Source organism: Cololabis saira, chromosome 11 (genome assembly GCF_033807715.1).
Source record: "Cololabis saira isolate AMF1-May2022 chromosome 11, fColSai1.1, whole genome shotgun sequence".
Classification (NCBI taxonomy): Eukaryota; Metazoa; Chordata; class Actinopteri; order Beloniformes; family Belonidae; genus Cololabis; species Cololabis saira.
In genome coordinates, this window is record NC_084597.1 from 44,531,800 (window position 1) to 44,557,280 (window position 25,481).

Below are 25,481 nucleotides of genomic sequence, written 5' to 3' on the forward strand. Positions count from 1 at the left end.
GGAAGTGTCTCTCGGCGGCGACGGCGGAGCTGGCGGGCCGAAACAACACGTTTACTCTCTCCATCCTCCTCCTCCTCCTCCTCCGCACGGACCATGGACGGGTGAGCGCGGGAGCAGCTTTACCGCAGCTCCCTCCCCGCGTCCCCCTGGTGACCGAGCCGCCCCTGCCCCTCTCTGTCTCTGCTGTGTATTTGTTTACTCCGGGGCGCGTCCCCGCCGCCCCAGGCGCGCGGCCGCGCCTCTCCAGCACGTTTGTTCTCGCGCGTCCGTCAGGTCTTTTTATTTGGATGGCAGTTACGACCGGTGTCCTGACAATTTCTGCTGCTTTGCCAAAAAAAATGCTCCCTAATGGTTTTCTACCTTTGTAGCAGTTTTACTGTGTTTTACTCCCTAAACCACTTCCTTGTCGCTTGCCAGGCCGTCATTGTAAATAAGAATGTGTTATTAATGACCTGCCTGGTTAAATAAAGGCCAATGACTGAATGAATATCAAATAAAGCGATAGAATTGTATATAATCGTATAATGTTCACAAAGTGTAATGCAATTCATGTCATGGGTAGTGTATTTTGAAGCATCAAATACTCAACATCACATATTATCCATTTAGCGTGGCAATCAAACTTTGAAAATCTAGTGCGCATGCGCAATACCTTTCTCGGCAGGTAGCAAAGGATTGGCAGAACACCAGTGGCACAGGGTTCGACCGAAATCTCGCGATAACTGGGTGGTGGGATTCAGCACCGTGGTTCGCTGTTTAGAGTTGTCCAGGTGGACTAACGTTGATGTTACTATCTGTGGTAGTAAACAAAGGTACAGCTTGAGTTAAGCTCAATATAATATAATAATAATATTTCTTAAAGGAGCTTGAGGCTGGATTGAGGCAGGATTTATGAAAAAAATTCGTATACGTTTTAAGTTTTCTAGTGATAATGTCAGATGAAGCGTTCCAAACCAAAAAGAATGAACCCTCTAGTGTATCTCTCCGTTGCCTTGAACAGGCTGTGTGCTGCAAAATGTGCTGCAATTCCGGGCCCGAGTTTCCGCGCTGGGCTGCGGATGTGACGTCACATGACGCTGCATGCGCGTTCTCCCCGTTCTCCCGTGCCGGCTTCGCTGTTGGCTGCAGTACCCCCGACGGCCGTCGTGGTGAAGGGTGGCGCTAGAGAGTCTCATTTCTTAAAAGGAGCCTCATGCTCCTTTAATTATAGTAGTTTTTTTTTAATTCACAATAGCTGAAAATCTCCTGAAGCAGACTTGAGTTTTCGTCATTGCATTTTATCCCAGTCCCTCATGTGCTCAGACGAATAAAACGATGCCATCTTAGTTTATTTTCTTCTTAAAAGGGTTCAACTCCTCTGTCAAACTAATTTTAGTAAATACGAGCCCCGATCTTGCACAGTTCCCCCAAAAAGCTAGAAACAGCCCTGTGTCTCATTTTTAACTAGACAGTAGGTTCGGAAATTTGAAGAAACGTCGGATTGTAGAATAAGTGAAATAATCACATAAATCAACCTTCATCTTACAAATACGCTGCTGTACTGACTCACGGCTGTCTCCCTGAAGGAATCAGAGCTCAGGTTGTCTATCGGCCGCTCCATGAACATGAGCTCCGCCCACCTGTCCACAGGTGAGTCCTTTGGCTACAGGCGGTTCAATTTCTGGACTGCTTTTAAAAGCCCCCTTTTCTTCGCACTTAACAGCGCCATGTTATACAGACCAGGGGCCTCATTTATAAAGCTTGCGTGCGCACAAAACAGGGCTTGAAAGATGAACACGCCACCTTCTACGTAAAGGTTGGGATTTTAAAAAAAAACCTAACAGGAAAATGTGCGTATCTTTACGCACACTTTGATCCTAGCGCACTAACATTTTGAAGATATGGGGAACTGGCGACGCAGGCGGTGAGGTGGTGAAATGAACCCAGATTCATGTCATACTTTTAATGTCATCACATATCAGACTTGTAATATAATAGCGCTGATCGGCCACTTCCAGCTGCGCCAGCGTTTGGATCGCTCTGGTGCTGCTGCTGCAGCCGCGGTGCAGGACACGCCGGGCCGGGAACCTCCTCGTCACCCACCCCGACATCTGTAGAGTGACTGAGGACAGAACAAATAATACTCTCCTCTTGGCCTCCACCTTCAGATCGCACCACTTCTTTTTTTATTTCTGCCACAGATCTGTCCATGGCACTCACAGCATTTAGCGCAGCAACGACGAGCTGCCACTCACTCGCTTTCTTTTTTGTTAGTGATGCCATTACTGTGACCACCAAATAATGTGGTTTTCCTGCCTCCACCTCATCCACAACATCTCCATCTCAGTCTCCGTGAAATTTAGTGGCACCGCCACGGTTGCCCGGCTCGACACATGTCTCATTCATCCTGACACACAGCAGCACAGCACAGTCTGCAGGTGGCACTGCGCATGCTCAGCAGGCTCATTTATATGCAAATACAATCATCAAGTAGTTTGCATTGACCATTCATTGTAGAAAGTGGGCGTGTAGAGGGCGGGATATGAGGCAAATTCACCTGCGCAACCTTCTAGCTGGACTGTGATTTATAAAGAGAACATTGCGTGCAGATGTGCGTGCACACAGTTTTATAAATCAGGATTTTTTTGTGCGCACGCCATTTTCGGCTTTTGAGCGCACATACACTTTTAGTATGAATCCTACACACTCTTTTATAAATGAGGTCCTTGGTCTGGAAGCTTGAACACACCCACCTGGTGTCAATCACAGTTAGCTATTTTAGTTTGGATGACTTGCTAACCTACAATACTACTTTATATTCATTCTGATCTAATTTTTCAAAATATCCTAATTTCAAGTGTCCCTACCAAATCACATCTGAAACAAGGACTAGCAGAACTGAAAACCAGGACTAGCACTTTGGGACCTTTGGTTGTTGTTCGTGACATTGTGACCTGACTGATGTGCTGAGGGTTTTGGGTCCTTCAGCTGATCAATACAAGAGGTGCTGTAGAGACCAGCAAACGTTTGAAACAAGAACTCCAGCTTCATATGTGTCATGTTCCCATCTGATCTCATGTTCATCAGCTCCTCTGGCAACATCAGAAATATTGCTGTGTTTAGCAGACACTTGGTTAGCATAAACTGTCCAGACTCACAATCAGTCACAGTTATTAAAATAACTACACAACGAAACACAATACAGAGTTGTCTACACAAGAGCCCTTCAGAGACCTGGACCAGTGGACTACATATAGACTGATAATGTTTCGCGAGAACCCAAAAACAGATGAAAAAACAAGAGCGTTATGACATATACGACCACGAGAGCACAGTGACCGAGAAAACACGACAACAGGCAAGAACAGAAGAGAACACAATAGCAAACAAGAATAGATTAGGACAGATGAGAAGCCAAACACTGGCAAAACACAACAACAGATGAGAACACATCAACAGATGTTCAGAAATGGTTTGTAACTTTCTTAACTTCCTAAAGGAAGGGTTATTTTGAAGTTGAAGGTTTGTGAAGTCCACATTTGTGATCTCATCTAAACAGCTTTTTAAACCTGAGTTCCTGAGTCTCTGTTCACATGAGCCATCGCGCTAGTTCAACTTATATCTTTGCTAGCCAAGTTTAATTTAACTCAACTTGAATTTTAAGCATATCTCACCAAACCTTGCCTGTTTGCTTATTAACTCTTGTGCTGTCTTTGGGTCAAAATGACCCAATTCTTCTATCCTTCTTTCCTCCTGCTCTCTCCTTCCTTCTTCCTTTCCTCTTTTCCTCCTTTTTTACCCTCCTTTACTCCTTTTTTTTCCTACCTCCCTTCCGTCATTCGTTCCTTTATTACCTTCTTTGCTTTTCCTTCCTCCTTTTCTTTCTTTCTCCCTCCCTTCCATCTTTTCTCCCTTACTTACTCCCTTTCCTACTTCCTTCCTTCTTTTCTCCTTTCTTCCTTACTTCCTTCTTTCCTTCCTTCCATCTTTTCTCGCTTCCTTCATTCCTTCTTTTCTCCCTTCACCCTCCCTTGACCCAAAGACAGCACAAGGGTTAATAATATAACAATAATAATAATAATAACGGATCATCTTAAAGCACTCAACTTCTCCATCAATTTATTTATTTATTATTTATTTAAAGGTTTAGTTATCAGGGACAATGCACATTAATAATACATTTAAACAAATGTAAAATGTGCCAGAATTAGCCAAAAAGGCTATTTTGCATCTGCTGTCCCTGGACTGGTGTAAAATAGTCAACCTAAAAGAAAGGTTATTAAAATATAATCAATAAAACATTTCCAAATAAGAAGGCTACATCAGAATAAAGATTAAAAGGTAAGAGACTAAGCTAAAATACATACACACACAGGTTAAAATAAGCTCAACAACAGACAACTGCTACAAACGAAAACAGAAACAACATGAAGCAGCAACAGTAACATCAACATTAATAACACAAGACACAGTAACACACTAACAGGCCAAAAACAAACAAGATGGAGGTTTGCTGAATGGGGTACTGAAACAGAGAAGCAGCCCTGGTTAATATTATTAAATGTCAAATATTGTGTGAAAGCATGAGCCTGATAAAGCTTGGCGGCCATCTTTGTGATATCATGTCTTTGTGTCCATGCAGACCTGTCCTCAGGTGTGACCCTCTGCTGCTCCGCTCACCTGTGTCTTTCTGTCTGTCCACAGTGGATGGCACTGAACCGTTCTGTGTTTCTGAGCGAGCTCAGAGCGTCCCGTCTCGAGTGCTTCACCTGCGTCAGCTGCCAGCTGACGTCTCTGAACCGGAAGTGATCGATCTGGGACTTCCCTTCGGCCACGTCACCAAACTCATCACGCAGAGGTCCACAAACCAGGTACCAGGCCATCTTCAGGATGCATCAGCTGGAACTTTGACCACTCTTTCTGTCTTTGTGGTCTCTATTTTACAGTTTCTCCATACACAAGACACCTCACTCTCTTTAATTAAACGTTTTTAGTTTTAGTTTAGACCAGGTAGGACTGGGCGATATATCGAGTATACTCAATGTATCTCGGCTTCTACTCTGTGCGATGTACAAAATGACTATATCGTGAATATTCGAGTATACATTGTCACACATTTGCTTTTAGCCACGGGGATTAAATTACAGGCTTTTCTCACTCTCTCATCTCGTTTAATAAATATTTAATAAATACAGTTTTGGTAAATTTGACTTATTCCCCCTTTTTGCATGAAAGTTTAAAATTAGCATATATTAATGCAGTATGAACAAGAATGTTTTAATGTAGACATATAAAATCATCATACTGGTGTGATTATATGCATCAAAGTGTTAATTCAAGGTTAAGGCAAAATATTGAGATATATTGTGTATCGTGACATGGCCTAAAAATATTGAGATATTAATAAAAGGCTATATCGCCCAGCCATAAGACCAGGGTCGGCAACCCAAAACGTTGAAAGAGCCATATTGGACCAGAAACACAAAAAACAAATATGTCTGGAGCCGCAAAAAATGTCTTAGAATGAAGGCAAACACATGCTGCATGTATCTATATTAGTTATAACTGGGGGAAGATTTTTTTTTCTTCATTATGCACTTCGAGAAAAAAGTCAATGTCGAGAAAAAAGTCGAAATGTTGAGAAAAAAGTCGAAATGTCAAGAAAAAAGTTGAAATGTTGAGAAAAAAGTCAAAATTTCACGATTAATGTTGAAATACAATCTTGAGAAAAAAGTCGAAATGTTGAGAAAAAAGTCGAAATGTTGAGAAAAAAGTTGAAATGTTGAGAAAAAAGTCGAAATATTGAGAAAAAAGTCAAAATTTCGAGAAAAAAGTCGAAATGTCGAGAAAAAAGTGGAAATTTCGAGATTAATGTTGAAGTACAATCTCGAGAAAAAAATCAAAATGTCGAGAGAAAAAAGTCAAAATTTCGAGAAAATAGTCGAAATGTCGAGATTAAAAAGGAAAGGAAAAAGGAAAAAAAAAGAAAAGAAGGAAAAAAGGAAAAAAAAGGTCAAACATTTTTGAAAAAGCTCCAGGAGCCACTAGGGCGGCGCTAAAGTCCCGCATGCGGCTCTGGCGCCGCGGGTTGCCGACCCCAGGTTTAGACTATTTCATTAATGGGTTAATTTAATTATTATTAATTAATCCTGCTACAGTCAGCTGACCGATCTGATGGTTTTAATTCTTGTGTTTCCAGGCGTTTCTAGAAATGGCCTCTGAGGAAGCAGCTGTTAGGTTGGTGAACTACTACACCTCAGTCACACCCACTATCAGGAACCAGCCGGTCTTCATCCAGTACTCCACCCACCGAGAGCTCAAAACTGACAATCAGGTGAGGAACCGGTGCAGGGGCGACACCCAAGTGACGTTAGCCCATGTTTAACCTTTGTAGTGGCTCCGAACCATCACAGTGGTGCTGCCACTGAGCCATTTAGTTCAATTCTGTTCAATTCAATTAAGTCCAATTCATTTTAGTTAAATTCAGAGATATTCTCATTAAATTTTTGTCTTTCCAGTTCTGATTCTGGTTCCTGACTTTGATACTGAGCAGTGATCCAATTTTAGTGTGGTTTATTTTTCAATTTTCTAATAATAAATTGACAGTTTTTTTTAATTAATATAGAATAAAGAATATCTATTAAAAAAATATCAATATAGAGTGGAATTTCCTTTTCGATTGATAAAGTATTATTGAATCAATACAAAATAAAAGGGAATTTACATTTTGACATTTGATCACAAACATCATCAATCTGACTGTAAGGTATTTTATCATAAATCTGATCAGTCTCGAGGCGTTTGCAGAGATCAGTTTCAGGTGTATTTCTGACCTGGACACTGAAAAATCTCTAGATGTTCAGTTAATAAGTTCAATCCGACATCTTTGACGGCATAAGTATGGTAGGAAATGTTGTGATGTTCCATAATCTGAGCTAGCAGTAGCATATAGATGTTGAATAGAAGCGGTCCGAGAATGGACCCTTGAGGAACCCCACATGTGATCTTGGTTCTCTCAGACTCATGGTTTGCAATTGACACAAAAAAGGCCCAATCTTGCAAGTAAGATTTAAACCATTGAAGCACAGTGCCGGTAAGTCCCACCCACTTTTCCAGTCTGCTGAGAAGAATGTTATGATCAACTGTGTCAAATGCAGCACTGAGATCCAGTAATACCAGAACAGAGGATTTCCCTGCATCATTATTCAGATGAATATAATTTAAGACTTTGATGAGTACAGTCTCAGTGCTGTGGTGTGGCCGAAATCCAGACTGAAATGCATTAAAAAGGTTGTTTTGCATCATAAAAGCATGGATTTGTTGGAAAATGACCTTTTCAATGAGTTTCCCCAAAAATGGCAAATTTTATATTGGCCTATAATTACTAAGTGTTGTAGCGGAAATGACGGTAATTGTGTCATGATGTTCTCCGCGCGTCGCTGGTTTGATCCAGATATCGCAAATGATTAATTACCATGTAAACAGAATATTCTGAATGTTTCAGTAACCGGAATATTAGCAATAACTCGAATTTTGACTGCATGTAAACGTAGTCATTTTTGTGGCCAGTTGTTCAGATAATGATCATCCCTTGAAGTTCCGGACATGTGCCCGTTTATGGCACCAGAGGCTCCAGCTAGGTCGAGCTGCTCCAGCTCTCCTGAGTCATCCTTTTTTTTTTGTTTGTTTGTTCACAGAGGGCTCAGGCGGCACTTCCGGCCATCAATGCAGCATCAGTGCATTCTGGGAACATGGTGTCCGGTGCAGAGGGGCGGGGCCTCGCTCCTGCTCAGGGTCCCGTTTTGAGGATCATTGTGGACTATGCGTTTTATCCGGTAACGTTGGAGGTCCTTCAGCAGGTAAGCTGGTGTTTATAGTTTAACCCATATGTGATGTAAGAAGGTCATGTGACTTGTTTATAGCTCCTGAGGTTAAACCTGGAGCTAGGGTTTCCACCTTTCAGAAATAGAAATAAGGGACGCCCCGATTTCAGCAGCGCAGACGCCAAAAAAAAGCCCCAGAACTTCTAAACTGCATAAAAATGTGTTTATTTTATATGAAAAGACAAAATGCTTTGATTTTAAAGTTTAAAGTGCTTTAATAGCATTGAACTAGCATGACTGTATAGACAGCGAACCGTACTAGCAACTGAAATATCCTCATATGATATGCATGTCCATCAGCCAAGATGTAGAATATAGTTACAGGTGAAGAATATGGTGTAAAAGATAATTTATTTCAATAATTCAACTAGAATATGGTGTAAAAGTTAATTTATTTCAATAATTCAACTAGAATATGGTGTAAAAGTTAATTTATTTCAATAATTCAACTACCTAGGCTAGTCTTATTACATGCAAACCAAGATATGTTAAACCTTTTATTTGTTATCATTTTGATGATGGAAAATGTAAATATTCTCTAATTTATTTTTTATTTGGGGTTTTCATAAACTGTGAGCCATAATCACCAAAATCATAACAAAAAAAGGCTTGAAATATCTCACTTTGCATGTAGTGGGGAAATAATATATTTGTTTCACCTTTAGTTAAATTTACTAGGAATGACGTTTTGCAATATATTCAAATTTTCCAACCTTCACCTGTATATTATGACATCAATAAATAAGAGCATAATATATGTCCGTATTGGTTCAATACGGAACGCAACTTTTAATTCCCAATTCCCAACCCCTACCTGGAGGTGAAGCCCGAGTCCTCCCCGCTGTCTGGCACACACATATATATATATATTATTATAATAATAATAATATATAAAGATATGGGCACAGACGCAGCAGGTCCTGTTGTCCGGCCACAAAGATTCTGCTGGCCTTAATGTTTCCTGTGTTTTATTTTGTTCATTATTGTTAAATGTAGTGTAGATGTGTGTGTGACAGACTTGTGTATGGGGCATTAATGAAAATACGGGACAAATCGCGTCCCGTATTAGTTAAATACGGGACGCAACATTTTTTTCTCAAATAAAGGACAATTCCGTATTTTACGGGACGGGTGGCAACCCTACCTGGAGCTGATGTTAGCATCAGCATCAACCTGAAACACACCTGCCGGTCCACACAGATAAAAACTGACTGTCTTCTGTTAAACTGCTGCAGCAGCAGCTGCTGTACCCACAGACCTGGACAAACGCTCTTTAACATCCTCACACGTTTGTTGTTGCGCTGGACGACTCCATGCTGACAGGAACTGCTTACACACAACCAGAGCCGTCTGGGAGATTTGCAAGGCCCTGTGCTATATGCGCAATTTTAACTCTCCAATTAGCAAAATACTGGATACAAAAACATACACACGTTTCATTATGAAGCATTACATTGACAAGACGTGACAAGTCAAGATATTTTTTATAGTAATGCCTGTTTATTACAACACTGTTCACACACAAATAATCTCACATGAATCAAATCAGTCTGTTACTGAGAGTGACTTATACATTAGTGACATAGGGGCCTAACTCAACTGACATTATATAGTGTGTGATTCATTCCAGTTCTACACAAAACCAAATCGCCCCATAAGTTAACACATTAACAACATGCTTATGCATATAAGTCGTAATCTTCTCAAATTATAGAGGCTAAATAAATGAAAACGAAAAATATGTGCCTGGACTGCCTCAGGTCGGGGCCCCGCGGCTGCTTAAGACCCGGTCGGATCAGTGATTTTTGTAACAAATTTATCAAACAAGCCTTTCAGAGAGGCATTAAACTCTTCCATTTTCTTTAGTTTTTTTCTTTTTGCGTCCCCTGATGGAAATTTCCTGAATCTGTCTCGTTCTCTCGACATTGTGTGACAGTTTGTTCCAACTCCACCCGTCTGGATCAGAGCAGCTTGTGTCTGCGCTTGGTCTGATCAGTTGTATTGAACAACAGACACGCGCATCATTGCACATATATTTATTAATTTATTTAAAGGACAATGTGCAGATACATTAAAAAGATGGCTGCACCAGAGTTAGCCACAAGTTAATTTCCATCTGTAGTCCTTGACAAACATAAATTCTTCACATTAGGGTTTACAATGACGGTATTCAAATGCAAATACAAGAAACAGACTACTGTACAATGTCCTGAAACCACAATAAAAGGTTAACATTTAAAGCACTTAGTGCAAGTACAAAATACAGACTGATTAAAATAACATAGATTAGAATAATTGAACCTAAAATAAGGTTGGGTCAAGATAAATAATTAAAAAAATCCAAATGCCATCAGATGGTTCCCACAAGGGAACCATCTGATGGCCAAATACCCGTCCGATATTTTCAATGAGAACAGGACTGACTATCCAAAAGCCACTTTTTGACGGCCCTAGAAAAACTATGGAAGTCAGCCATGTTCATTAGATTGTCCGTGAGCCCATTCCATTCCTTAATAGCTTTATATGAAAAAGCTGATTGAGAAAAGGCGGACTTCCTTTTCGGAACATTGCACTCACCCCTGGAGACAGACCTTAGCACATAGCTTAGCTTAGCACTTAGCATATATTTATTGATATGCACAGACTAGTACACATTTAGGTCTGTAATGGAACGTGACTGTTGATATTTATAAGGAAAAAAGAAAAAAAACGGCCCATAGCGCGAGGCCCCGTGCGGTCGCACGGTTCACACACTCCTTGCGGCGGCCCTGCACACAACCCCAGTTAACATAAAACAACAGGAAAATGGAGCAGACCTATAAGCCCACCAGACCACCCCTATCTTAGTCCAGAAGTATCTGGACTTAGCTGTTTTAGCTTAGCTTAGCTGATGCTAACTAGTGCTAGTTTACATTCACCCTGACTGATTCTGTCCTACCGTCCTCACTTCAGACCGGTGGAGCTTCAACCAAGCTCCACCAGGAGCAGCTTGGTCCAGGCCGCTCCCTGCGGTGCAGCGAGTCAGCGGCCAGTTGGGTAGTGGTCCGCTCAGTGGAGCTGGACGGGTCCGGGAATGTTTAGGAGTGAAGCTCACTCAGCCAGAGGACAGAGCTGCTGCAAGAGGTAACAGGCTGGATGTCCTCTGGTTAGTCACGGTTATTAGGAATGGGCGATATTTTACCGTTCACGATAAACCGTCAAAAAAATTCCCCACGCTAAGAATTTGTCATCTCGCAGTAAAAAGGATAAATTCCTGTTGATGACGTTTTTGTGTGAAGCTGATTTATGGTTCTGCTTTAAATCCACGCACAACGTACGGGAAGGAAGGAAGGAAGGAAGGAAGGAAGGAAGGAAGGAAGGAAGGAAGGAAGGAAGGAAGGAAGGAAGGAAGGAAGGAAGGAAGGAAGGAAGGAAGGAAGGAAGGAAGGAAGGAAGGAAGGAAGGAAGAGGAAGGAAGGAAGGAAGGAAGGAAGGAAGGAAGGAAGGAAGGAAGGAAGGAAGGAAGGAAGGAAGGAAGGAAGGAAGGAAGGAAGGAAGGAAGGAAGGAAGGAAGGAAGGAAGGAAGGAAGGAGCCTGAAAGAAATGAGAAAGAAAGAAAGAAGGATAAATTCCCGTTGATGACGTGTTTGTGTAACAAACATGGTGGATCTGAGAGCGAGGAGCTTGAGTCATTCCAGTTTTGCAGTACAGGTGGACTCATTTAATTGGTTTTTATTAATTCAATTTAATTGGTGTAGTTTAGTAGTATTTAGTATTCTTTTAGAGCAGATTTATAGTTAAAAAGGTGGAGTTGAATTGGTATTTTTTTTATCGTTATCGGGATAAATGCCAGAAATTATCGTGATACATTTTTTTAATCCATACCGCCCATCCCTAATGGTTATCAGGAGATGAAAATCGCTGCCTGAGGCTGCTGAGGTAACATTCAACCCCGAGTCGTCCAGACCAATCCAGAACCCAGCTAGACAACCCCAGAACCCGTCCAGGACCACCTATACCAACTCAGAACCCTTCCAGACCAACCCACAACTATCCAGACCAACCCAACCCCTCTATACCAACCCAGACCCATCCAGAGCAACCTAGAACTATCCAGACCAGCTCAGAACCCTTCCAACCCTTCCAGGCCAACCCAAACCACCCAAACCACCCATACCAACCCAGGTCCGCTGTTACTGATCTCTTAGTACAGTTGACAGCACAACAAACCACGTTATCTCTAAAATACAGGACTGTCTCAGAAAATTAGAATATTCTGGGAATCTTAATCTTAAACTGTAAGCCATAATCAGCAATATTAAAATAATAAAAGGCTTGCAATATTTCAGTTGATTTGTAATGAATCCAGAATGTATGACATTTTTGTTTTTTTAATTGCATTACAGAAAATAAAGAACTTTATCACAATATTCTAATTTTCTGAGACAGTCCTGTAAGAATGATTATGCTGAAGAAGCTGGAAATATTCAGGTTCAGGTATTGAGTGGTTAACTAGCTTTGTTAGCTGCATACTAACCAATAGTGTGACTGGGCTATGATATTTTACTTTTTGTCCTTAAATTTCTTTGGTTTTCTTTCAGATCTTCTGTAAATTTGGTTCCGTGTTGAAGATCATCACATTCACCAGAAACAATCAGTTTCAGGCTTTGCTGGAGTTCAGCGACACCGCTCACGCTCACCACGCCAAGGCCGTGAGTCACAATTACACGCTGTTTATACAAAAAGTCTAAGATTCACCAATGATTGCAGCAGGTTGCTCTGGCTCTGGACCTCCGCACCAATCTGTCGTTTTCTTTCAGGCTCTGGACGGTCAGAACATCTACAACGGCTGCTGCACGCTCAGAATTGACTTCTCCAAACTGAGCGTGCTCAACGTCAAGTACAACAACGACAAAAGCCGCGACTTCACCAGGGCTGACCTGCCAACCGGAGAACTGGAGCCTCCCGCGGCTTTTGGTGAGGAACGAGACAGAACGAGACCACCACGCCTTAGGGGTGGAACAATATATCGTGCCATGAAATTTCACTATACAAAAACGTCACGATACGTGTCGTGGAGGTGACAAACTGTATCTGATATTGGGCAATTAATATTAAATTATTGTGTTGACTAGTAACGACCGCGCCTCGACCCGCGGACCAAAATCTTCCTCCGCTCAGAAGAAACTAGTCCCGTTTTGGTCCCGATCACGGGACTCTTACAGGGTTTTGAGCTTGAAAAAAGTCAAATCATACATGAGAGAAATTATTCAGTTTGTGGCAAAATATTTGTACTTGTATGAAACTGAAGATCATAATGTAAACCTGACAATTACTTTTAGTTCAGTTTGTGGAAAATGGTTGGCCTGGCTTTCTCTTTAAAACTTAAACAGTTATAAAGCATTACAAACTAACAATAGGGCAAACGCACAGCATTGTTTTTTATTTTGTGTCTTTCAAATAAAAGACCATTTTTTGCAGTCATATGTTCCTCATTCAAGGTTGTTAAAAAAAATACTGCTATAATATCGTATCGTATCGTTATCGTGACCTCAATATAGGGCTGGGGATCGAGTCAAATGTCAAGAATCGATTTGATTCCGATTCTTAAGATTCAGAATCGATTATCAAGATTTGATTCGATCCGATTCCGATATTGATTTGGGTTAGTGTTATTAAAACAGTTTTTTGAGTTGTTGCATGAATTATATGACTGTAGTTATTCAAAATATTACTACTAGTATTATATTGAGATTCAACAGCAAGTATTGCAGCTAATGATGCTGTAAGGACCAATCAGCTCCCAGAATGCTGATAGAACTGCTTTCAGAAACATCATGTGGGTCAGAATTATCAAACAGATCCAGGGAGGAAACAGAGACGGAGGAAATCGCTTTTATTTTTATTTTTATTTTTATTTATTTTTATTTATTTGTTCCACTTTCGGTCTATTTTGGTTTTTAATTTTTGAGCATTTTTTGCAAATGTAACCCCAAGACAGTATATGAAGTAATGAAATATAGACAATTTATGCAATTATAACCTAACACTTTAATGTTTTCATACCTTTAAACATATTTAAAGGCAAAAACATGGCACCAGTTATTCTCGTGTCCAACAAAACATTCCTTTTTTGGGGATAAACAAAAAAATAACCAAAAGTTGTAATGTAATGATGAAAAAAAAATACATAAATTAAAAAAAAACAGACATATGAATTGATTTTTAGGAATTAATATGAGGATCGATTTAGAATTGGGAAATCGATTTTTTCAACACAGGCCTACCTCAATATCGTGTATCGTACCGTATCGTGAGATTAGTGTATTGTTACACCTCTACCACACCTTCACACACCTGCCCTTCACCAGTGACCAGCAGGTGGGACCATGTGCACCAGGTTACCTGTCTGTTTGTGTTTCAGGCGCAGCTCTGCCCCCATATGGTGCTGCAGCGTTTCCACACACCTTCCCCCAACACACAGGTGAGAGGAAATGTTTTACACCTTCATGGTTTATGTTCAGAGAGCATCCTTGGTCCAAATTCTATTGTGTTCTTTAGGTGAAACTCAGTTTTCATGTGGTTGTTAACTGACAGAAACTCCTTCGTGAAGGAAATGGGCCACATAAAGCAGTGATAACGTTTTAAAGCCTTATGTGCACTGGTCACGCCCACTTCTACATAAAACAGAATACAAAAAGAGAGTCTTGAGATTCAGGTTCTGAGATTTACACTTTCAGAGGCCTGAAACAACAGTGAAATAAGTTCTGCTGTATCTTTTACAGTAAAAGCTCCATTCAAACAGCCCATTTGTTTCAGCCACTGTCGCTCCTTTCTTCCTCCCGGCTATGCTGTATGATTCACAAAGAAGGACAAGCTGTTAAAGGCCTGGTCCAGGTTGTACATATTATTGTAGAGGAACCATCCACATGTCTGTTAGACCCCATCCCAACTGGACTACTCAAAAAATGTTTTCTCTCTTGTTGGCACGACAATACCAGGATATGTGCTGCAGGTTTTAAAAGTTGCAGTAATTAAAACTTTACTTAAAAAACCTTCTCTTGACCCAGACACCTTAGCTAATTATAGAACAATTTCCAACCTTCCATTTGTATCTAAAATTGGGGAAAAGGCAGTTTCAAGCCAGTTATGTGACTATTTGTATAGAAATGATCTGTTTGAAGTTTTTCAGTCAGGGTTCAGAATGCATCATAGCACAGAGATAGCACTGGTTTAGTGGGATTAGTGTCCATACTGGTTCTACTGGACCTCAGTGCTGCTTTTGACATTTTTGACACTGTTGATCATGGCATTTTACTGCACAGGTTAGAGCATGTTGTTGGGATTAAAGGGACAGCTCTACGTTGGTTTAAATCATATCTATCTGACAGGTTCCAGTTTGTTCATGTACATGATGTTTCTTCAGAACAGTCAAGGGTCTGTTATGGTGTTCCGCAGGGTTCAGTGCTAGGACCAATCTTGTTCAGTTTATACATGCAGCTTAAGCATATGCAGATTTAAGATTCAAGATTCAAGATGCTTTATTTATCCCGAGGGAAATTGTTGAGCAACAGTTGCAGTACAAGGTAATAATGCAGCTGGTAGTGCAGCGGTCTCACAGCAAGAAGGTCCTGGGTTCGATTCCCGCCGGGGACACTGTGGGTGCTGAAGTGCGTGTTAGTTCCCCCATGACTTCAGTTCCACACCCTGGGTGGGGTTGGAGAAAGGGCCTTTCTCTGTGGAGTTTGCATGTTCTCCCCGTGTTCCCCTGGGTAGCTAATGGGAGCTACCCTCACAAAAACATGCACACAGTCCTGGGCTCTACATGCCCCCTCTGGCCAACCGGGGAACAGATGGGGTGGGGAGGATCTGGCCGGAATAACGTGATCCTTCCACGCGCTACGTCCGGCCGGAGAAACCCCACCCTGTCTGGTGAAAAGAAGCTGCTCACTCCTCAGGTTAAGGAGACCTGAGATCAGTGCAGGAACTCCCAGGGTTGGTAGAGGGAGCAACGCCCAGGACTGTTAGGTAGGAGCACTGCGTGATAAAAATGGGAAAAAAATTGGGATAAAAAAAAAAAGTCAACCTGCAGAGCGAGTAAGGCGGCAATATGACTGTCAATCAATAATTTTAGAAATATATGTAGGGATTCCCTTATCGATTCCAGTGGGCACGAATGACGTCACCATTCGCGCCCAGCAGAAAAACATGGCGACAAAGCGGCATAAACGCTCAAAGGTTTGGTTACATTTTACCAAAAAGGATGACAACAGGGCGACTTGTTGTTCTCCACAGCTGGACACACCACAAGTCCAGAAAGATCGCGTATTCTTCCTGAAAAAGCAGATATGCTTATTTTTCTGCAAAAGAATTGTTAATTCTTCATAGTTGATGGTTGCAGAATTGCACAATGCACAGTTCCATTGGACTTGAGTTGATTGTATTTGTCACTGGCTCAGATATCCTTTTAAAAAGGACATTTTAATTTCTATTAGAGAGAAGAATATTTATTTTATTATTATTTTAGATATTTTATTTATTTTCAAAACAAATAATTTTAGAGATAAGATATAAAACAAAGTTGATGCTAATCGACCTGTTTTTCTTCTTTTTTCCAAATGCGAATCGATAAGAGAATCGATAAAGAATCAAATCATTAAACGGAATCAAAAATAGAATCGGAATTGGAAAAATCTTATCAATTCCCATCCCTGAATATATGTAAATATAATGTATGTAAATTCTCCTGGCATGGTACAACAGCACATTGATGTCTCGCTGAAGATCTTTACATTGCCAGGTCCGAGCGACTGTCCCTGCAGTTTGTCTCCTGATGTTAATACAGATTTATCATGGTCAGGTCTCTCCATGGCGACTGTTCCTGCCTCGTTGGTATCTCCTCCTCGTGTGGCGCTGCAGGTGGCACCATCCGCTGTCCACTCGGTGCTGCTGGTCTCCAACCTGGACCCAGAGGTCAGAGTTCATTGTGTGGCGCAGCAGCTGATCACTGGCAGCGCTGCTTTGAATTAACCTCCTTGACTGCTTTGTGTGTACAGAGCGTGTCGCCGCGCTGCCTCTTCATCCTGTTCGGTGAGTTCATCACCTCCTGCAGCTTCAGACTCAAAACCCCATTCTGCTTCCGATGACCGTGTGTGTTTGTGTTTGCAGGTGTTTATGGGGACGTCCAGAGAGTGAAAATCCTCTTCAACAAGAAGGAAAACGCTCTGGTTCAGATGAGCGACGTCACTCAGGCTCAGCTCGGTCTCACACACTTTAAATTATTTGTCATATCTAATGAAAAGACCAATAACTGTTTGTGGGATTCAGGTCACAGCAGATAAAGTCCTGCTCTAATCAGGGTTTCATCTTTTTCTGTTCACTAGGGGTGTAACGATACACTAATCTCATGATACGTTACGATACACGATATTAAGGTCACGATAACGATACGATATTACAGCAGTATTTTTTTAACAACCTTGAATGAGGAACATAATGCTTTATAACTGTTTAAGTTTTAAAGAGAAAGCCAGGCCAACCATTTTCCACAAACTGAACTAAAAGTAAATGTCAGGTTTGCATTATGATCTTCAGTTTCATACAAGTACAAATGTTTTGCCACAAACTGAATAGTTTCTCTCATGTATGATTTGACTTTTTTCTTTTCCAGAAATGTAACAACTAAAATTAATTAAATAAATAAATAAAAGTAAATAAATACATACAATTTTACATCATAAAAGATTGATTCATGCTCACCTTATAAGTGTAGGAGGAGATTTATTTTTGTTAAGAAGGTTATTTTGGTAATTCAGGGTTGATTATTTTATAAATATATTCTTTATATTCTGATGTAAATCAGGGACTATAATGACACTAGTCAGTTTATCTGTAGTGATTAGTCTGTTTTAGATTGGGCGGAGTGATACGCCACAGTACGGCACTAGGTGCTGTGTTGATGTTCTAAAATCCTACACTGTTGAGGGACATTAAAGTACACTGGAACTCAGCAGAAGTTGTCCCCGTGTTTATCCTACTCACCACCCCAAAAAAGTTTAATTTAATAAGGTAAGGCTTAACTCTACACCAGCCTTACATCAGTAAAAGTTCAGAGCTCAAAACCCTGCAAGAGTCCCGTGATCGGGACCAAAACGGTACTAGTTTCTTCTGAGCGGAGGAAGATTTTGGTCCGCGGGTCGAGGCGCGGTCGTTACTAGTCAACACAATAGATTAATATTAATAACCCAATATCTCGATACAGTTTGTCACCTCCACGACACGTATCGTGACGTTTTTGTATTGCGAAATTTCATGGCACGATATATTGTTACACCCCTACTGTTCACGTGTTAAAGCAGAATTAAAATCATCTAATTGGGTTCAGCTATTAGATAAACACAACTCCTGACATAAAATAGAAAACTTGTTCTCACCAAACCATTATTTCTTTAACAAAAATGAATCTATCCCAAGTTTCCCCTTCATAGGATTAAGGATCAAAAGTTGCAGCCAAATACTGCTGATCATCATCATTGATGAGCTTTTTTGTGTTTCCTGGCAGCTATGAGCCACCTGAACGGCCAGCGTCTCCATGGTAACGTGATCCGGGTGACACTGTCCAAACATCCCATGGTGCAGCTTCCTCGTGGGGGGGCGGGGCAAGAGGAGCAAGCGCTGACTCGAGATTTCACCGGCTCCGCCCTCCACCGCTTCAAGAAACCCGGATCCAAAAACTTCAACAACATCTTTCCCCCGTCGGCGACGCTGCACCTCTCCAACATCCCGTAAGATCCTGCTCCTGCACACAACTCTAGCAGCTTCCTGTCTGTGCTTTCCTCATGGGTGTCCCCTTTTTCCTGTCCTCGTCTCCTAGCTCCTTGGTCACTGAGGAGGTGTTAAAGGATTTGTTCTCGTCCAGCGGATTCACAGTAAAAGCTTTCAAGTTTTTCCAGTAAGTAGCAACCAGAAAACAGTTTTTAACAAGAGTTTTTAACAAGAGTCCCCCCTTTACTGGGTCTCAGTGCCTGTAAGTAAGAGGCTTTCTGGAACGGCATAAATCTGATCACCTTTTTTCCGCCGCGCCCCCGAGGTAGATAAAAAGGCGTAAGACAGGAGAGATGTAAGTAAGCGCTATCCCCCGAGTCCGTAACGAGTGAGAAGTGTGAGAATTTAACAACTTTCTGATCACGTAGAACAGGGGTGTCAAACTCATTTTGCTTGGCGGGCCGGATTTGACCAATTTCTTTCTTGCGGGCCGCACGCCCAAAATAACAAAAACGGTGCAATTTTTTTTTCCCTAATTTTTTTTTTACTATTGTTATCTAATCCAATATCAGTTTAGTTAATTTTAAAGGAAATATGCACTTTGTTTACACACTAATTATGTAAAATATATTTCTTCAGGATCTTTTCTTGAAATTTCTCGTTTTTTTTTCAAATTATGTAAGATACTTTTAATACCATTTTACAAAGATAAACAGAAACAAGTATGTTTTTTTTTATATTTTGCTTTTTTATAGGAAATTTAATTAAAAGCAAAATCTTTCTTATTACATCTGAGAGTGTTTCTTTGTGATTTAGAGATTTTTCCAGTACAATTAAGTGTATTTATCTTTAATAATTGGTGCAGATATTTACGCTAGTGTGCCGAAAAAGTCAGCACTTCTCTTTTAACTGTTTTACTTTGTCACTATCCTCGTATTCAAAACTGAAATTCTCCAAATAAATATCTTCTATCATCTTTTTTAGCAGTGATATTTTTCCTGCGAAAATATATAATAGTAGTCAGTTAATAAAAATAAACGACCGTCTACAAAGAAATAAAATCGACAAATGCATTCTAGAAAACTAAAAAAATGTCAAACTGCTCTCTTTGTGGAATAACGATGGATTTGTAGAAGAAATATATTATCGGATATGCTGCGATTCATGGCAATTAACAGTAAATTAACAATTCGGTTTTTTGCGTTGGAAACTTCTCGCGGGCCGCATGAAAATCTCTCTCGGGCCGCATGCGGCCCGCGGGCCGCACATTTGACACCCCTGACGTAGAAGATCCGGATACTTCCAGCTGGTGAAGAAGATCCTAGAGGCCAAAGTAAAGTCTTCAAGACATGCTTGTAGTCTGACCAGCTGGTTAATTTCCCCTGGTTTCATGGACGGGTATAGCTGAGTGTCATCAGCGTAGCAAGGGGAATTTATAGCACGTCACCTAATGTAACTCAATGGAAGCAAATATACAGGACTGTCTCAGAAAATTAGAATATTGGGATAAAGTCCTTTATTTTCTGTAATGCAAAAATGTCATACATTCTGGATTCATTACAAATCAACTGAAATATTGCAAGCCTTTTATTATTTTAATATTGCTGATCGTGGCTTACAGCTTAAGAAAACTCAAATATCCTATCTCAAAAAATTATAATATTCTGGGAATCTTAATCTTAAACTGTAAACCATAATCAGCAATATTAAAATAATAAAAGGCTTGTAATATTTCAGTTGATTTGTAATGAATCCAGAATGTATGACATTTTTGTTTTTGTAATTGCATTACAGAAAATAAAGAACTTTATCACAATATTCTAATTTTCTGAGACAGTCCTGTAAAGTGAAAAGAATAGGACCAAGCACTGAACCTTGTGGAACTCCATAACTAAGTCTGGTACATGAGACAGGCTTCATTTACGTTAACAAACTGGAATCTATCCAATAATTATGACTTAAACTTGTCTAATGCAGCGCCTTTGATCCTAAGAACATGTTCAGGTCTTTGTAGTAAAATGTTGTGAACACTTGTATCAAAAGTCAAATACCAGAGACCGATCGTTATCGAATGTTATCGAAAAATGGTCAGATGAGACGGTTATGAGGAAAAACTCACTACAGCTTTAACCCATGTGCTGTCTTCAGGAAGGGAAAAAGAAGGAAGAGAGGAAGGGAGAAAAGAAGGAAGGGAGGAAAGGAAAAAAGAAGGAAGGAAGGAAGGAAGGGAGAAAAGAAGGAAGGAAGGGAGGAAGGAAGAGAGAAAAGAAGGAAGGAAGGGAGAAAAGAAGGAAGGAAGGAAAGGAGAAAAGAAGGAAAGAAGGGAGGAAGGAAGGGAGAAAAGGATAAAAGAAGGAAAGAAGGGAGGAAAGGAAGGAAGGAAGGAAGGGAAAAAAGAAGGAAGGAAGGAAAGGAGAAAAGAAGGAAGGAAGGAAAGGAAAAAGGAAGGAAAGGAGACAAGAAGGAAAGAAGGAAGGAAGGAAGGAAGGAAGGAAGGAAGGAAGGAAGGAAGGAAGGAAGGAAGGAAGGAAGGAAGGAAGGAAGGAAGGAAGGAAGGAAGGAAGGAAGAAAAGAAGGAAGAAAAGAAGGAAGAAAAGAAGGAAGGAAGGGAAAAAAAGAATGAAGGAAAGGAGTAAAGAAGGAAGGGAGAAAAAAGAGGAAGGGAGAAGGAAGGAGAGAGCAGGAGGAAAGAAGGAACAGGAGAAAGAGGTAATTTTGACCCAAAGACAGTACCAGGGTTAAGATGTCGCTTTAACCTCCTGAGACCATGCGTCCTCATATGAGGACATTACATTTCTGCTTTTCTGCGCCATGATACTTCATTTGTACGAACATTGACCCAGTGTCCTCATCCGGGACCCCCGCCTGCACCATCTAGTGGTGTCATAATGAAATTACACTCATTTGGGAAAAAAACAAGATGGCTGGGATCACAATGAAAGTCTTCTATGGCAGGTCCCGACAGAATTAAGGACAAGGTAAAAATCCTAACCTAATTTTATGATTGAAACCAGTATATTTATGCACAATAACGTCTGCAGCTTCACATGGCATGCTTTTTTGATATATTTGATAGGGCTGCACGATTCTGGACAAAATGAGAATCACGATTTTTTTGCTTAGAATTGAGATCACGATTCTCTCACGATTTTTTTCCAATATAAAATTTATTGCACTTATTACTTTAACTTTGCAACATCTGAACAAAAATATAATAACAATACACATCTTTTGTCTTCTTTACACAAACCTTTGAATAATTTAAACAATAATAACAATTTTGAACAATATCTGTTCCTCCCTGAGTTGAACACCCTTTCAGAAAGGGGACTTGTAACAGATCCTGTAGTTCTGAGGCAACAAATTATTCCTCTGGCTGCTTTTTGCTGTAACAGTTGACATTGAACATAAAAACAATAAACATCTCTCTTGTCTTTAAATAATTTTAACAATAACAATTTTAACAATATTTATGTGCAATATGTGTCAGGTGATGAGAAAGGTAGATGTTTCTCCAAATGTAATCCACAATCATTAACAAAATATAACAAACATGACAACATGATAGTTGACCATGACAGGACTACAACAACCTAGAACATAGGCCTAGTCCTTTTTTTATGCAGCCATCTTAAAAAAAAAAAAAAAAAAATTTTTTTTTTTTTTTTTTTTTTTTTTAAATCGTCGTCATTTGGAAATGAGATCGCGTTCAAGCATGACTCGAGATCGCGATTTTTTAACGATTAATCGTGCAGCCCTAATATTTGAGTAATATTAGCAAGCTACGACGTCTGTAAACATGAAGTAATCGTTTGAGGACATCAGGTCTATCTTCACTGCAAACACGTAAATTCTTTCCAAGAACATTTGTCTTTATTTATTGCCCAACTGTCCAATTTTTAGTCAAAATAAGTCTCATTACACTTAAAATACTTGATTTTACATTTCCATTTGTTTAAAGCACATTTTCACTAGAAATAAGTAGAATAATCTGCCAGTGGAGCAAGTTTTTATTTCCTTGTAAAAGGAAATAAATAATTGAAAGTGATATATAAATATAAATGATATAGAGATATAACCTAATACCCATGTTTTTACTCAGTAGCATTTTATTTCATTCAAAATGCTGAGTATATTGCAAATAAAATGTATCATATTTGTATTATTAGAACCTGACCAGGATGTGCAAGGATGCAGGGCAGGACCAAGAAAGGGAAATGGAGAGAAAATAAACCCATTGTTCTCATGTGAGGCCATTGGATTTGACATAGTTCAACAGCACATAGAAAGCAAACATTTAATTTCAACAAAAATTTGGTCCTACTGATCCCAAATAGTAAGGAGACATAAAAAATGCACATCAGACAAAAGCCCGGGTTTCAGGAGGTTAGATCAGGAGTGTTGCGTCATTAGGTTACCATGACGATGTCCTTCCTCTGCCCTGACAGGAAGGACAGGAAGATGGCCCTGATGCAGCTGGCGTCGGTGGAGGAAGCCATCGCGGCTCTGATCGCTCTGCACGACCACCAGCTGGACCACAACCAGCACCTGCGGGTCTCCTTCTCCAAGTCCACCATCTGATCACCGCCGCCCAGCAGCCAGTGGGGCAGCAGGGCTGCTGGTTCAGTGCCGGCCGCCCAGCAGCCAGTGGGGCAGCAGGGCTGCTGGTTCAGCGCCGGCGGCACACGGACCATTACAAGCGCTCCGACGGCCACGGACCATCTCTCTGTGCCTGCCGACCAGCTGACGTCACGCGGACTGACGACGTCACGGCAGGGCCGGTCGCCACGGTTTCCCAGGTTCCAGAGTACATTCCAGAGCAGACGGAGTAGCAGAGTATTGCGGATAACCAGTCAGTTTTTGTGTCAATGTGAATGAATGTGATGCTGAAAAACCACGAAGACATCAGAAGCTGCGTTCAGGGCTTGTTTTTGTCGTGTATCTCCGCCGTCGCGACGGTGGAACCAACGCTTCTGTCTGTCGCCTCCTCTGACCGTCTTTGTGCCTTAAGTCTTCTGGATTTTTCTGCTGGATCTTGATTAAAAACTTTTTTTTTTGGACCAAGTATGGGAGTTCAACCGACACTTATGTCCACGTGTCTTAGGAGTTTTTTCAGGATTTTTTATTTTGTCTGGTCTGTTTGTTTTTCATTTTTTAATCCTGGGTGTATTTATATCGTAGAAAGTGTGACAGGTAACACTTTTGACATCCCGCCCACCTGTCCTACCTGTGTGTGTGTGTGTGTGTGTGTGTGTGTGTGTGTGTGTGTGTGTGTGTGTGTGTGTGTGTGTGTGTGTGTGTGTGTGTGTGTGTGTGTGTGTGTGTGTGTGTGTGTGTGTGTGTGTGTGTGTGTGTGTGTGTGTGTGTGTGTGTGTGTGTGTGTGTGTGTGTGTGTGTGTGTGTGAGAGAGTTTCTACGGTGACCGTTGTCTTTCAGGAAAACAGTCACCACGGTGACGACAGAAAGCTGATTGATGTCTGAAATTCCTGCTGGAGCTGATTTCTTCTCAGCATTTTTATTTATTTATTTATTTTTTATTTATTGTAATAAAATGTTTTTATGCCAATCAGCAAATCAGAAGAGATAATATGGTCAGTGGAAAGCTTTTACAATTCAATTTTGGTTACCTTTATCAACATCTCATGTATAAAATGTTGACAAAGGGTTGAGAAAAAAAAAAAAACAAACCAAAAGTTTGTGCCTTTTAATTAGATCAACTTTTGACATCACTCCCTGTTTAATCGGCTTCTTTTGTCTCAGCGTTTGCAGCTTGAAGAGCGTGGTCACTTGTAGAAACGGGTATCTTCATCTGATTGGTCACATATCAGCAGTCTGTGTGATCATGCTGCAGTTTCATGTTGAAGGAAACTGTCGGTGAAAGTTTTAGTTTACCCTATTTTCTGGACTATAAGCTGCACCTGCGTATAAGCCGCACTCGCTCTATTTTAAAAAAAAGATATGCGAGCCGCAGATATTTGTTAGATTTAGATATTTACTACATGTACAGAAGGATTTTGAACTGTAAATGATGTACATGTTTGTACCTAAATAGATCCTTTCCTAACAGCGTCTTTTAACACGGCAGCAACTTTGCTGATTAAAACGGGACAGAACCAAGAGAAAATAACCGCTATTTATTTATCTGTTTGAAATCGGCTTCTACCTACTTCTTTCTGCTAAAGAAGAAGTAGCGTATTCTTCTTTGCATTTATTTTGTCTTAGTTTTGATTCCAATTCCGGTTGGAGCGCCCCGAGCGGTGGAAGAAAAATCCACAGAAAAGCTGCACCTTTGTATAAGCTGCATGGTTGAAAAGATATGAAAAAAGTAGCGGCTTATAGTCCAGAGAATACGGTAATTAAAACACGGAAAGAAAACTCAAACCAGAGGAGCGTTTGGAGCGTTGCTCAGGAAACATATTTGAAAGCAGATGTTCTTTATCATGAGGTCTCCGGCTGCTGGAAGTCGGTGATGTCACAGGTGGAGCATGAAGGCAGAGCCGACACATGGAAACATCCACGTCCGTAGACTCGTCAGCTGCTGAAGTGTTAACTAAACAGATCATGTGACATGTCACTTTTAACCAAACGTGGTTCATGTGACGTCTTGCTTTTTCCAACTGGAACATCCAGGAGTTTTTATGAATGTAACATATTTGTTGTGCATTATGGGAGTTGGTGGGATTTTGTTGTTTCGTGAAACATTTTTAATATGGAGCAGTGCATGATGGGAAATTACATTAGTAGACTGGGGGGGTTCAACAAAGTTTGTTAAACTTTTTTGACAGTGACGAGAAGTTGTAGCATGAATTACTAAATAAATGTGTCAACCAAAGACAAGCCCCGCCCACTCTTATCTTCCCAGCCAATCACAGAAGA

The 25,481-nt window shown here is 40.6% G+C and overlaps 1 protein-coding gene across 2 annotated transcripts; it reads left to right on the forward strand.

The window, feature by feature from the left end:
* LOC133455502 (polypyrimidine tract-binding protein 1-like) lies at positions 1-25,457 on the forward strand. 2 transcript variants are annotated; one of them, XM_061734575.1, is made up of 14 exons: positions 1-101; positions 1,566-1,629; positions 4,684-4,850; positions 6,179-6,313; positions 7,677-7,838; positions 12,443-12,553; positions 12,662-12,818; positions 14,266-14,325; positions 16,702-16,814; positions 16,898-16,931; positions 17,010-17,102; positions 18,403-18,625; positions 18,715-18,792; positions 23,054-25,456. In XM_061734575.1, the coding sequence occupies exons 2-14, from the start codon at positions 1,599-1,601 to the stop codon at positions 23,184-23,186; spliced, it is 1,497 nt and encodes a 498-aa protein (XP_061590559.1). In that variant the 5' UTR covers positions 1-101; positions 1,566-1,598; the 3' UTR covers positions 23,187-25,456. The 2 variants fall into 2 exon arrangements, with proteins under 2 accessions (XP_061590559.1, XP_061590560.1); XM_061734576.1 differs by having other exon boundaries at positions 28-149; positions 23,054-25,457.
* The last annotated feature ends 24 nt before the right edge of the window (positions 25,458-25,481 follow it).

What these genes read in the sequence shown, in the direction of transcription:
- LOC133455502 (XM_061734575.1), top strand. Translation starts at nt 1,599, where the DNA reads ATGAACATGAGCTCCGCCCACCTGTCCACAG. An exon ending in ACGCTCACCACGCCAAGGCC is followed by an intron (nt 12,554 to 12,661) that starts GTGAGTCACAAT and finishes GTTTTCTTTCAG; the next exon opens with GCTCTGGACGGTCAGAACAT. An exon ending in CTGCCTCTTCATCCTGTTCG is followed by an intron (nt 16,932 to 17,009) that starts GTGAGTTCATCA and finishes TTGTGTTTGCAG; the next exon opens with GTGTTTATGGGGACGTCCAG.